Consider the following 15,425-nt stretch of genomic DNA (forward strand, 5'->3'; position numbering starts at 1 on the left):
TGGGCCTGATGAGGGATGAGTAAAGAGGCACGATGACGTCCCCTGATCTAGATGTGAATCTCTTCATGATTAGGTGGGCTATATAAAATGTTTTTCTAACCACTTTGGCCACGTGGTTGTCAAATGAGAGATTGCTATCAACTTGGGTCCCTAATTACTTCTTCTGTACTTAATGGATTACCACCTATGTGGTAATTTGTGGGCACTTTGTTTTTGCCAAAGGGGATGACTATACACTTTTTGGCATTTAGCTTGAGGCCATGGCTCTGGCACCAGTTGTCTGTTTCTATGAGGCCCTTTTGGAGGATGCTTGTGTCGGTTGGAGAGTCGATTATGGTGCCCAGTTTGCAGTCATCTGCGAACTTGGTCAGCCATAGTCCTTCCATGTTGGCCTGTACCTCCGAGAAATATATACCGAACAAGAGAGGTCCCAGGACTGAGCCTTGTGGGACACCACTTGTAACTGGTTTGGAGTCTGACATGGCTCCAGCAATTCTAACCATGTGGGTTCTGTCCTTGAGCCAGTTTTCAATCCATCTAGTGACATAGGGGTTTATATTTAAGCTGGTGAGCTTATCTATAATGCCCAAGTGGGGTATTGTATCAAAGGCTTTTGCGTGGTCCAGGTAGGCTGTGTGGACCACCTTCCCTCGTCAATGGCCTTGGTGACTGTTTCAAAGAAATCAACCAGGTTTAAGAGGCAGGATCTGCCCTTAACAAAGCCGAACTGGGTAGGATCCAGTGTTTGTAGGTCCCCAATATCTTTATTTATGAGGTCCATGATGATCCTTTCCATAGCTTTGCAGACCAAGCTAGTCAGGCTTATGGGGCGATAGTTTCCAGGATCCGTTGAGGCACCACCTTTATGGAGAGGGACCACTGTTGCTGTACGCCACTCTTTGGGCACATATCCTGTAGTAAGGCTGAGATTGAACAGTAGTTTTATGTTTGGGTTTAGCTCTTCTTAGAGTTCATGTAGGACGCAGCCCGGGACACCGTCTGGTCCCATTGATGCTGTGTTTTTTGCTTTGAGAGGGCGGCTCTTACCTGAGCATCTGAGATGTCAGGGGGGCAGTACTCTGCTGGGATAGATATTTGTTCTTTTGGTGGGGAGGGGGGGGGAGTTTGCGCTGAACCTGGCAGCTAGGATGTTGGCAATGTCTGTGGGTTCGGTGTATTTTTTGTCATTTTGGACTAATTCTGAGCATATCTGGGAATTACCACCCAGGTTCCTAACATAACTAAAGAAAGCCTTGTGATTATCCTTAGTGTCCTGTGCAATTTTTCTCTCGAAGCTGGCCTTAGACGATTTTATGAGTGCCCGTAGTTTTTTGCTAATACTGATCAGAGATGCCTTCCCTTTTTTTGATTTTGCTCTATCATTTAGTAGATTCATCCTTCTATTGTATAGTTTGTTTATGGCTGGGGTCCACCAGACAGGACGTCTGCCTTTGGAGGATTGGGTCTTGGTTTTATTTGGGATCGCATGATCCATGCATTCCTGAAGGTGTTCATAGAATGCGTTTATAAAGGATTCTGCGGTCTGGGCTGTATTTTCCACAGGCCTGGGGGCTTTGAAGGATTACACCTCAGTTTTGAGGAGTGTGAAATTTGCTTTAGAGAAGTTTTTCACTGTGGTTTTCTGGGCAGGGGGTGGGGTCGGGATGTGAATATCCAGTGAGATTAGTTTATGGTCTGATCTTACCAGTGAGGGATACACTTCTGGTCTGGAGCATAGAGTCCCCATGTTGGTGATGATCAGGTCCAGTATGTTTTCCCCTCTTGTGGGAGTGGTAACAAGTTGTTCCATAGCATTTGAGTTTATAAATTCTAGGAACCTTTGGGCTAGGGTGTTGGAGGTAGAGTAATGCTCCCAGTCTATGTTTGGGTAGTTGAAGTCACCCAATATAATGGTGTTTGGAGAGACCTTCATATTTTCCAGTGTTCTCAGGAAGGCCGAGTGGGGTTCCTGGGTTTGGGAGGGTGGTCTGTAGCAGGCTATAAACTGGAAGGCAGTTTTACCCACTGTTAGTTGCACATGAATAGTCTCTGATGCTTCGTGCTTTGCCACCAACCTGGAGGTGTGGGTATCTTTGAATATCGATACTCTCCCTCCTTTTGTGGTTTGGTCCAAGTTTTGGGGCCGAAAAGCATGGTATGAGGAATAACCTGGTAGTGCTGGGGTGCTCTCGGGAGCCCTGAACCAGGTTTCTGTTACTGCACAGATATTGATGTTCTCCATGCTAAGGAGAGTTTCGAGTGCGTGCATCTTGAGGTTTAGACTTCTGGCGTTGAGTAGCATTACTCTTAGTTTCTTATCCCTTGTGATACCTATGGAGGTGGGTTTGCCTTTTGAGCCTTGCCTAAGAAAGGCACTATGGGGGTAGCAAGAACCTTTGCCAATATCCGAAAGCCCAGGGGTGACAGGTGCAAGCCATCCCTAGCGAAGCATCGTGGCTTGTCGAGCATATCATCCCAAGCTGACAGGCATTGGATCCCCTTTGAATGACACCAGTACTTAAGCCAATTGTTGAAATTGATCATCTTGTCTTCATATTGTGGCATCATTCTTGGTGAGGGTAAGATGCTACTCAAGGTCAGGGTCATACCGGCCTGGGCTACATGCTCAGAGAGCTCCTTTATGTCTCTTTTCATGTAGTCCAGGGAGGTACTTCTCAGGTCATTCACACCAGCATGGACAATGACTGAGTCATATTTGTACTTGCCTTGGAGTGACCTGAGTGCTTGTGTTATGTGGCGGATCCTAGCGCCCGACAGGCTGCTCACCGTGACCCTCTCCTTGTTCAGCCTGGTGAGTGGGACGTCAGTGTGCCTGACGATAGAGTCACCTATTACAAGTCTATCAGGTGTGTTGTTTAGTCTTAAGGGCTGTGACTGTTCGGCACACTGGCTTTGTGAGATATGTGTTGCACGTGTTTTGTTTTGGGGTAGCGGCTGCTTGGGTGTCACATTTATATATATATATATATATATATATATATATATATATATATATATATATATATATATATATATGTATCTATATTGAGAGAGGTTAATCAAAAAATGTTTTGACCCTGATAGGCTGTGCTGAAGTTGTGCTCGAACCTCCCTTCCAAGTAAGACTGATTACATATAGTGTGAATCTGCACACCCATCTCTAGGTTATCTACACATGACCAGTCATCTTACTCTTTGATAGATTTGTTGCATGACTTACTCCTTTATACCTTGGATGTCATGCTTTTCTTGTGAAATATCTTCCTCCTCCTCCTCTTTTTATCTTTGTGATGCCAAGAAGGTGTCTTTCTCACCAAATTCTGGTTTATGACCCTGCTCTACTAGGTGCATTCTTTTCAGCTGTTCCTAATTTAATAGAATATCCTTAATTTTCCATCATATATTTGGTGTTTTCCTCGGTTTACTCTTATAATTCCGAAGTACATTCGGTCGAATGCCGGTATCTCTGACTCCCAAGCTCGAAAGTGACAATTTCGACTTCCGACATTGCTGAAAGTACATCTCGAATTCGACTTCTAAATGGGCTTTAACATGGGGTGAGATAGGGGCGTGATTTCTACTTTGACAGTGTCGGGTTCGACATTGTCACCATTCGACCCCTGCCATTTGCTGTATTGGTGTCAACAAGATGCGTGTCGGAATTATGATAGTAAACCATTTTCCTCATATAATTTGTGGTTTTCTTGCAAATCATTCAGGACTCGACTCACTGCATAATTACAGAGGTTTGAGTTTCAGAAAATGCACACTAATGAAAAACCTGCTATTCTAACAACTTTCTAAGTACATAAGAGCAGTATTGAAAATCCATCCCTGTTTTTCAGCCTTTGTTCGCTCATTATTTTTGCTCTTTTCCTTGATTCTTGTGCTAGGGGTTCCTGAACTATGCCTGGATATGTGTCACTATCTGCCTCAGTTTATGCTGTCTGTGCTTCACCCACTGTCATACCTTCCTTCTTTTAACAAATTCATCAGCTCATATTTTCTCACAGCTCTGCTACTTTCCAAGCAGATCCGGTTTCTTCCAACTTTCTTTGGGTTAGCAGAAACTTCTTATTTCTATTTTATAGGTGTGTTCAGGGCTCCCTATTGAAATGTCACCACTTAAAATGCTGAGTGCTGGCAAGCCACCCCCCCACACCCCCTGAACTTATATATACCAACTCCAAGATCTCCATACCTTGGAGAAAAGGGCATATTCAGAGAAAGGGCATCTCAGACTTAGTATGTATACAAATCAATTTTTCAGCCATTCAGTTTCCATATTTCGGGTCCCAATATTTCAAATGGTTCAGTGTCCTTTCCTTTCTACTTGCCTTGCCACCCTTGGGCAGCAGCTAAGTGCTGGCAAGCCATCCCCTCCACACCCCCTGAACTTATATATACCAACTCTAAGATCTCCATACCTTGGGGAAAAGGGCATATTCAGAGAAAGGGCATCTCAGACTTAGTATGTATACAAATCAATTTTTCAGCCATTCAGTTTCTATATTTTGGGTCCCAATATTTCAGATGGTTCAGTGCCCTTTCCTTTCTACTTGCCTTGCCACCCTTGGGCAGCAGCTAAATAACCCCACTTTCCCTTGTTTTTGTTTGCATTTGTTTGGAAGTCCATTAATACAAACACATATTTCTGTCAAGGTGACCAAGACGCAGGAACATGCACTCTGAAAGCAAACAGTTAAGTGATGAAGATTAAGAAATGAAGGCCAAGTGGACTTTAAAGATAAAAAACATCAGCTGCCCATAGAAGACTGTAAAATGAAGGGCGTCACATTTGTTTTCTTCAGGCAGCAGCTAATCTGTGGAATCTCTCTGCAAAAAGAAGTGAACTAAATTATTAGATGTTAATAACATTTTATACTGCTGTAAATAACATGACATGCAAAGTGCAGACTTGTTCAGGAAACATGAAACCATAGCACAGACACACAGTGTGTTATCCGCTTCGCCTCTGTACTGACTACTCGAATTGTCGATAAGAATATTTGCATTTTACTTATTGTACTTCCTTTTCTTGCTAGCGCTATTCAAGAGTGGTTTACTGTGTATGAAATGTTACCCTACCACCACTGACATGCCAGTAGTTTTTTATTTTGTATTCACACTGTTTGTTCTTTTGTCTACTTTATGTGTTTGCTTCAAGTGTATTCCATTCAAATTATGCACAGGTAATAATGCCTTTTTAGTCTGCCAATGCACCAAAACAGTTAACTCTATAATAAATATCTAAGGTATTCTTAAAATATCTAAACTACTGCTTGATTTAAATTAATTTTGTAGCCTATTCCAGGCATCATTTACTCTCAAAGAAAACCAGTTGGTACCACTCTCATTCCTATATAACCTTCTACACAGGTTTGTTTCCAAGAAAACAGCTTCACTGAATGAATTTATATTACACTTTCTTACTTTATGTAAAATGAACAAAAACAATTAAAGGTATCAGTCAGCCATAAGTTTCTACAGTATTTCCAAACTTCAGAAACCTGGAACATGGCCGGCCTCGAACAGATGCCCTATGCTGACCGTTTCAAAAAACTCCAGCTTTACTCCATCGCATATCGCCTACTCAGAGGTGATCTCTGCTTAACATACAAAGCTATGTCAAACCCAGAGCTGTTGGACATGCTCCACTTAAAGAAATCCCAATCCCTCCAAGCTACATGCTCTAGGGACCTAAACCTTGTCACCACAATAAACAGAACATGCCGGAGGGATAGATTCCTGTCCCAGTGACTTCCCATACTCTGGAATAAACTACCTATCTATATCAAACAAAGCTCCTCATTAGCACTCTTCAAGAAAAATCTTGATGATTGGATGGGAAATAGGAAATTCACCCCGGGGATCACCTCTGTGGCTCTGCTCGACATTGGCACAGGAAAATAATTTTCTTGGGTGGCAAAAGCCAGGGTACCTTTTTGGCTGGGCTTGTATGGGCCCCAGGGCCAATAACCTAGTACACCTACCTATGAACCTATGGGAATGTTGATATAGTTGCGTTCCACACCTGGAACATGGAAATGGGATATAGTTGCGTTCCACACCTGGAACATGGGAATGGGATATAGTTGCGTTCTACACCTGGAACATGGGAATGGGATATAGTTGCGTCCTACACACGGAACATGGGAATGTGATATAGTTATGTTCCACACCTGGAATATGGGAATGTGATATAGCTGCATCCCACACCTGGAACATAAGTGCATACTGACAATTGTGTGCAGGAAGCATAGAATATTCTGATGAAATGCTGTCTGTGTGATGCAGCATTAAAGTTGCTGACAGCCTGCCCACGTCTGTCCTGTTGGAAACTAAAAATCAGTATCACTAAGCTGTAACAGTACTCAAGTTACATTCCCTAAAAGTGAAGGGTCTATGTTAAATGTTCGAACATCCAAAATGTCGAACATTGTATGGGCGAGACCAAATGTTCGACATTTGGATGTTCGAACATCAAATAATAAAAAAAAAAAACTAAAAATAGAAAATCACACTTTAACAGCATGGGCAGGGAGGCACGCCCCCTGCACCCCCCACACACCCCCTACTTATATATATCAACTTTGAGACCGCACTTCAGTGCAGAAAAGGGAAATTCTCCCTATCAGCACTGTACGGCGCTATTGAAAGTCAATCTTCGAACACTTAAAATTTCGAACGTTTGGTCTCAGCCACTGTCTCTGTCTCGGTCTCTGTCCACAGAGTATTCAAGGAAACATAATCTTATATAACACACTATTAATATGCTCCAAAATTATAAACGCCGAATAAACTCACTTGACTTTCCGTAGTTGTTGTTAACTCTTTGACACAGCTGTGTACCTTATGTTCTGTCATTATTTATTGGTAAAATGTAAGCTTGGTAACTCTGGCTGTTTAATGCAAAACACGTTTTTATACATTTGATATTGACACAGCCATTTTGTACTATGATATGTTCTGCATTTTCATTAAAATGCATTTCATCAATAAGAACATTTGGAAGTAAATGTGAAAGCGAGTTCTGCTTTTTATTGAATTATCAATGAATGCATCTTTCTGTTTTGTCTGGTAGTGAATACAACATTTCATAATGCTTCAGCCCTGTTGGAACCAAACAACACTAATATTTCTCTGGTAAGTAGTTCTGTGTAATGCTCTGCTGTTGATGAAAATGATTGATACACTTCTAGGAATATTTCAGAGGCATGGTATTCAAAAACAGAAGAATGTATTACTTGTATTGTGGAATTGTTGCTATGGACTGTATAGTTATACTTTATTGATAATAATAAATCAAATACAAAAAAGAAACAGATGAATACATTTAGTTATATATCTGCTCGATTAATAATGTGGACAATTGAAGGAAAGCAGAATATTTTCTTTCCATCTTTTTTTATTTCTTAGTTGATTGAGACTCATTTTTTTACATTTATTGGTGATTTAAAGACCAGTTTTATAAGCTACTGTTTCCTCTAGTGGTGGGACGTATAACAAAAGTAGATTTCTATTGTTAAGTGTTTGCACTTTTTAATATCACAAAGAGGGATTGTATCTGCAGAATAAATGTGACATAAAATGTTTCTTACTGTTATCTGTTAGATATAGCTACAGATAGACAACAGGGAATATATAAAATGTACTGATTTACTTTCTTTTTTTTTTTTGTAACAAAGCACCACTAACATGGGATCACAAAATAAAAGGGGACAGGGCATCCCATTGCACTGAGTTCTGGTCTTATTGTAAAACTGTGCATAAGTTCAAACTGATATAAAAATACACACACCCTCAACTGCACTTTGTCCAGCATTCCCCTTGCTTTACACTTAACTTCCCCTTGTAATCTGTCTTTTTTTCCACATGCTGAAACAAATTGTGGTATCAAACAAACCAGTGGGTAATATGTCATGTTAGTCTTATGTCCACTGTATAAAATAGAAATCCTTCCTGTACCTAAAACATCCTTCTACTAGCTTTATGTTGTTTGTGCTCCTTTTCTAAATAATTCTGCATGCCAACCTTACTGAACAACAAATTCCAGTTAATGTTTCTTATGGTTTTCTTCTGTGTGTGTCTCATGAATCCTGTAGTTTGACCTCCTGGCTGACCCTGGGCTCTGGGTTCAAGAACTCCGTTAGTGCTCTTTGTACCCTGCTCAGTTCAGAGCTGCCAGTGGCCAGGTCCTTGGCAGCATATCATTTGGAAACAATTTAGGAAGTGATATACTGAAGGTTGGTATAATGTTTAAGGTGTTTACGTCATAGTCACAAGGTAGAGTTTTATTCTCACCTTTAAAAAGGAAATTGGCTAGGCTTAAAATGGCCCTCAAGGGCAGCTAGCCTAATACTAACCTATGTAAAAAATAAAAAGCATAAATGCAGATCCCTGCAAAGCATACCTTTCAACCTGCGGACATTAAAATTCATAGCTCCGATGTTTAAAAATAGCAGAGGATCTCAGAGGAACACTTCTTTATATTTCACAATAGAAGATATTCATATTCTAGACTACACATTGTTAATTCTGTTACATATTTTATAGGATTTCTTTTCTGTTTAATAACACATGAAGTCTTAAAAAGATCTGACATGAAGAAAATAATTCTGGGAGGAATATGGCTTGATCTGAGGACAAAAATCATTGCAGTATACATAAATCATAGCAGGTGAGACATATGCTGCAAAGTGCTAAAGTGCAGTCAACAAAAGTGTGAACAGACATCTGCTCTGTATAGTGTAAGGGTACAATGCAGGATACTAATGGTCGCACATGGTGCAACATGAGTGAAACATCAAGGTTGTCAGTAGTGCTGTATACAAGAAGAGAAGATGTAAGGCTACATATTTATTTTGGAAATGGGTTAGTTAGCAATTAAGAATAAAAGGCCAGATTTCTTAATTCAGTAAAGAAAACAAAAAAGTCATATAGCTACTACTTCTCCTTTCGGCTTTTTCTAGTTAGGGGTCGTCACAGCAAAACAACGGTCCAGCAGAACGATTGGCAGTGGAGTTTTTACAGTGTTGAGTTGCCAGCTCGGCACCCAACCTTTTACAGAAAGTACACACATGCACACATTCACATCTAGGGCTAGTTTACAGTGTCCAATCTACCTACGGCATGTTTTTGGGATGTGGATGTAAACCGGAGCACCCAGAGGAAACCCACATGACTGCAGGGAGGACATGCAGACTCCACACAGGAGGTACCCAAACTGAGACTCAAACCAGGGAACCACTTGCTCTGAGGTGGCAGTGCTAACTGCTGCACCACCGCGGCCACCCAAAACAGGCATATAAATAAATAGTAAAACTGGCATGAGAGAAAATGATTTTTTAAGCAATTTTATGAAAGTGGTATTTGGAATAAACATTTCTATCTCCTTATAGAAGTTGATAAAAGTGAAACAGCACAAGTTAATCACCTAACTAGCTCTATTAGCTTCTATGGAGTTATAATGCACTGTTTGCAATAAGAGAAAGTGTATACAGTTATGTTAAATAAATTATGAATTGCATTCGGTTATGATGATGCATATTCACACTTGCTAATATAGGAAAATTTGTCTCAGTGCATCCTCTTGTTGCAGTTAGAATGCTGTAGCTGTTGCACCCATTTCTGCCACCAACTTACCTGTCCTTGTCCCATGGTCTCCTAAAAGCTTCCATCACTCCACTATCCATTCTAGGACACCATTCCACCTATCTACCACCCTTTCCAAGAGGGATCATTCAACAAGAACCTGTGTCTTCTCTTTCCTACCTTGCAGGCATGCAGGGTGGTATATATATATATATATATATATATATATATATATATATATATATATAAATGTATAGATACATATATATATATATATATAAATGTATAGATACATATATATATATATATAAATGTATATATATATATATATATATATATATATATATATATAAATGTGTGTATATATATATATACAGATATATGTGTGTGTGTGTGTGTGTGTGTGTGTGTGTGTGTGTGTGTGTGTGTGAGTATATATGTATATATATATATATATATATATATATGTGTGTGTGTGGGTTTGTGTGTGTGTATATATATATATATATGTATATATATATATATATATCTATAAAAAAACACAACACCAACGGTGCTCAGACCTGACAGGTGCATAGAACCAAAAGTGATGCACGGAGAAAATATCCAGCCCAGAACATAAAACAAACATCCATTAGTCACTGTGTTCCATTAACGTAGTAAATAACTACTCAGTGTATGTATGTATGTGTGTGTGTGTGTGTGTGTGTGTGTGTGTGTGTGTATATATATTATAGATATATATATATATATATATATATATATATATATATATAGTTCCTCTTTACAGTCCCAAAATACTGAAAGCTCGAATTTCAGTATCACTGGACCGTAAAGGCAAAAATGAAAAATGTCGAAAGTGCATAAGCATGAATTCGAATATCTCAAATCCGTGCTTATGCAGTGCAGCAACGGGGACAGGAAGTGTTTGGCCGGGATGTTTTACGGAAGTGAAGGTGACTGAGTGTATGTGTGTGTGTTATTGTAAGTTGTGCGTGTGGGTTAGGGTAGGGAGGTGAAAGTATGAGTGTGAGTGTTGGATGTGTTTGTGTATGTGTGATGTGTGTGTGTGTGAGGGAGTGTGGAATGTCTGCGTGTGAGTAACGCATTTCTTTACTGTTGGTGCAATCTCGGAGTTGGTATATATAAGTAGGGGGTGTGGGGGGTGCAGGGGGGCTTGCCCTCCTGCGTAGATGTAGTGTAGGATTGTGCAGTCTGTGTGTTGTGGGTTGAATGGTGTGCGTGTTGTGTGGTGTATGGTTTGTGTATTTTCGGGATTGTATTTTTCATGTTTGTGTGTTTCGGGATTGTGGGCTGTTCGACTTCTATAGTTTTGAGATACTGAAATTCGATAATTCAGTATTATGAGATTATAAAGGGGAACCATATATATATATATATATATATATATATATATATATATATATATATATATATATGGGGGGGACATGGAAACTACAAGCAGCATTTGCCAGTGCCACATAGTCGATGCTTAGTGTCAAAGATCTCATTGGTACCACAATAAGACTAGTTAGCAGAGGTTTGGCTGCTGGCATTTAGTCAGACCAGGTCTTATTTTAATAAAACTATTTTACTATGGTGTAGACAAATGTCAGTAATATTTCGACTATGATAGATGAAGTAAATTATTGCAACCACAGAACAAAACCAGTGAAAAACAGCTCTACTTTCCACAGAAATGGATTTTATTATAAAAACTCTAAGTCTCTAGCGCCTCGGCTATTGCCTTTACAGAGTAAAACACATTACCCTCTAAAACCCCACAATATATATCCAAGACATTTAACATTTCAATAAATCAATTATACAATTTAATAAAACAGCTCAAAGCTGCCAATAAAACAATCAATATATAAAACCTTGCCAATTACACTCCTTGTTAAGCCTTTTGGGCTGTAAAGTTTCATATTTCATAATAAGAATAGCTTCCTTTTTCCTCAACATATTTCAACAAATCATTACCATACTGATGTTTTATTTGTTCTAGAGACTTGGAGTTTTTATAATAAAATCCATTTTTGTGGAAAGTAGAGCTGGTTTTCACTGGTTTTGTTCTGTGGTTGCAATAAACGTCAGTAATAGTTTGAGCCCATATCTTTTGATTCTGGAATCAGATGTCTGCAGACATCTCTGTCAATCTTCATTCTTATATGGCTAGACTGAAAGAGAAATATTATACTGTTATGCTTAACAAATTATGAAGTACATATCCATTTTGCTGTGTCAAGTTCAAATAATAGATGTAATAAAAAAAATGAAACTGCTTCTTCGTCAATCCCAACTTCTCTGGAATTCAAAAAGTAAAAAAAAAAATACTCAAGTAAACAATCACATCTATCACCAGTAACCTCCTACCAACTACCACTCTGCTAAATATAGTTTTATCTAACAAAACCAAAATACAAGGTATCCATACCAAGTTATCACAGTTGTAAAACTTAAATTTGATCAATACATCAATGCCCCACTGCAAATTAAGGCTACGTCCCAAAGCCAAGCTATATTTCACTGACCACATCAGAAAAGGGAATTACAACATCTCTCTTACTTCCAACCCTGCTGTATGCATCTATAATTTTATGTATTTTCAAACTACACTAATGAATATGGTTGAATAGTGCTATAATAAAATAAATGAAGTTGTATCCATCCTCCCAAACTGAACGTAGCACAACATTTCCCTGAAATGACTAGAACTATCACACCAGATATTGTATGCGCAGCTCATAAAATACTACCATATCCCTCAAACACCACAGCCATCAGTAATATAATAAAATTGTACAAACTCAGAAGAAACATTCGATCAAAGGACCAACACCTAATAGAATCCTAAAAATCCAGCAGTTCACATGAGGACTCCTAATACTCAAAAAGCAGAATTATGGAACAGCATTTCCTTCACCATCAGACAGATAAAGAACCTTCTCAGTTTTAAGATCAACCTCAAACCACTTCTAAATCATACTAAAATCTGCAAATGTTCTGAAACTCCAGGATAAAAATACCCAAATACTGAAGATATTCACTTCTTACTTAAGAAACCATTTCTTCCCAACTGGCTTTTTAAGCATTGTTTTCTCTTACCAGCTCACTCTTTTGTTAGCACTTTTGTAATCTGTGCAGTTAACTACTGTATGACATCATCGTCTAATCTACAGCAGTGACATTTTGTGACTTCTCCTTTGTAACCTACAGCATTGCAACTGTGTGGCATCAACTTTCTAAGCAACAGCAGTGCTATTCCCTGCCAGTTGATATATGCCATAATGGTAAAATGTAATGCTCTGACACTATTTTTTATCTATAATACTGTCATCATTGAGGGGGGTGCTCATGGATGGGGGGGCACTAAAAAAGGAAGCAGTGTTCTGCTACCATTATATACAATGGTACTGCTATTACTGAGAGAGCACTCACTTTTTTTAATTTCTCCATGTCTTTTGAGTTTCTAATGCCATGACAGGAATAGACCCCATTCCTAAGTCAAAGTATGATTAAAGTTCATGAAATTAGTATTGTTTTAATCTTTGTTGTTAGCCAGAAGTGGCCTCACACTTAACTCTGCAACCACTAGAGGGGGAAATCCATCACAAAACAAACTCAGAGAACCTCAAGGCGGCCAAATTCATCAATACTTCCCACACTCAATGTATCACCTAACAGACCGATACTAGGTGACCTGGATTACCCTAATAAAGACTGGGGAACGCAAAAGTCACCCGACTAACTTTCTTGGAACCTATAGGAAATCATAAACTCAAATGCCGGCAAAATACTAGTCATCATCACACAACATTCCTCAACATGGTGAGATCAACTCAGCAATTAATAAGAACACAATGTTCAACATCACACCCCACCTGAAATCCTAATCAGAATCCCCACCCCACCCCAAAGGAATCAACCACCCCACCTGAACTACCACAGTCAATTTAAAGAACTCAGTAAAGACTAACTTCTCACTTCTAAAGACTTTGAAGCACTCCTTTAAGGCCAACCCCGAAGCTGCTGAATCAAAGAACAAATGCTTCTAACCAGCAGCTGCTGCCCTGCCAGCACTGAAAGGCAGCTGCATGAACAAGTGGACCTCAAGCTAAACAAAACACTCTACAACAAAAGTGCACCCAGCCTCCACGGTAAGTACAAAATTAACAAAACTCTACAACAAAGGAGGGCAAAACTAAAAGAGCAGCAAAAGGTTAAAAAGGATAGACGCCCTTGATCACTAAAAAAAAACAAGAGCACCCAATAAAAAAGTAAGGCCAAGAGAAAGTAGAGAAAAATATATAAAGCACTTCTAAGATATGCGCAGGCCTTCTTTAGCAATATTAGAAGATGATTCCCTCCCCAGATAATGCCAAATGACACTAAAAATGATCTGAGTGAAGATTACCCTACCAAATGGCTGACATAACATACTGGCTGACATTCCAGCTGCAAAACTCCCTCCCCAAAAAAGAGAGATATCACTATACCAAACGTTGCTCAGCCCAAACATCTCCTGATCTCTCCCCCGGCAAAAACACAGCATCCATGGGACCTGGGCTTAAACCCCTGGCTGTGTCCCTGAGGTGATCAAAGTCTTACCAAAACAGCTTAAACCACAGCTAGTCTGGCTGTTTAATCCGTGGTCTTACCTCACAGGGGGCCCAACACAGTGGTGCACTGCAACTGTCAGGCCCTTGCCTCAAAGGCCCATTCACAAATTAAATTGACATTACCGATATGGCGACAAGCCCATAAACAGATCATTACCCAGATAGAGGATCATAATGGACCTCTCATACCCAAATGGCTTTTACTTTTAACTTCTTTGCAACCTGACTTTAGCTTTTGTTTGTTTTTTTGATCAATGCCTTTTAAACCATACATGATTTTTGACGATACCAAAGCCATCCATACTAAAGGCAGTAAGGCTCGCTACCTCGATCAAACTCGGCGTAGATGAAATGTTAACTCATTACCCATTGAATAAATCATCAGCAAATGTTAACCCATACATCACAAGATGGGTTGCAAACCATGCAGATGAACCCATCTGGTCAGAGTTGCTGGCTAATGCAGTCTGGCTCCCCACAGGTGGTGTCCTCCCAGGATGATCCTTGGCCCAGTTGCTGCAACTTTCTCGAGTACAAAAAAACATAAAACATAGGAGATACGACATGACCAAAGTTTGCAGATAGGCTGGGAAAGAACCATAGTAGAAACAAGATATCCTTCAGAAGGGTCTCACAGAACAGGATAACTGGTGCCTGAGCTAAAGTTTAAAGTTAAATGCCAAGCAAAATGCCAAAGGGAAAAATGGATAAAAATGCGCCAAGCCCCTTAGCCGGCAAACCAAATGAAAAAGGCACAGCACCCAATAGGTGGCAATCCACTGGGCACAAGTAGCGTCATTGACTGTAGTCTGTCATTCGACACCCATGTAGCTAAGGCAGTTAGGAAGCACCCTTCTACTTTGACCTCTTCTCTTGGAGGGTTCTAGATCTAGAAGTTGGAGGTCTAGATACTCATTTTCATCATCTCCTTACTCAATGATCAGATTAATGAATGTGTACAATGCCCTGCATTCAGTGAGAGCAGCAGCACAAGCCCCCACCAAAAAGCCGCAAAAAAAGGAAAAAGGGTCTCAAAATCTGTCTCAACTGCAGTCCCTAGCTGCCCAGCTATGTTCACCGCTGCTGTTGGTAGAAACACCCCTAACTCAGAGTCACATACGAGGCCATGTACAAGATTTGATGACTACTGCCAAAAAATCTAGATCCATCAGAGCCACAGACATCAGGCCACAAAGCTTGGCACCTTAC

At 39.8% G+C, this 15,425-nt stretch overlaps 1 protein-coding gene across 2 annotated transcripts in view; it reads left to right on the plus strand.

Annotated features, from left to right (window-relative positions):
* The window catches only part of SLC4A5 (solute carrier family 4 member 5), a 765,106-nt gene that overhangs the window by 516,008 nt on the left and 233,673 nt on the right, over positions 1 to 15,425 (plus strand). The window contains exon 14 of one of the 2 annotated variants that reach the window (XM_044083082.1): positions 7,112 to 7,146. In XM_044083082.1, coding sequence (XP_043939017.1) covers positions 7,112 to 7,146 — 35 coding nt within the window. Of the gene's footprint in view, positions 1 to 7,084; positions 7,147 to 15,425 lie in introns of both variants that reach the window. The other variant, XM_044083081.1, reaches the window with a different exon arrangement.

The sequence above is a fragment of the Protopterus annectens genome, chromosome 9.part0, assembly GCF_019279795.1.
Source record: "Protopterus annectens isolate FY-2018-M chromosome 9.part0, PAN1.0, whole genome shotgun sequence".
Taxonomy (NCBI): Eukaryota; Metazoa; Chordata; order Ceratodontiformes; family Protopteridae; genus Protopterus; species Protopterus annectens.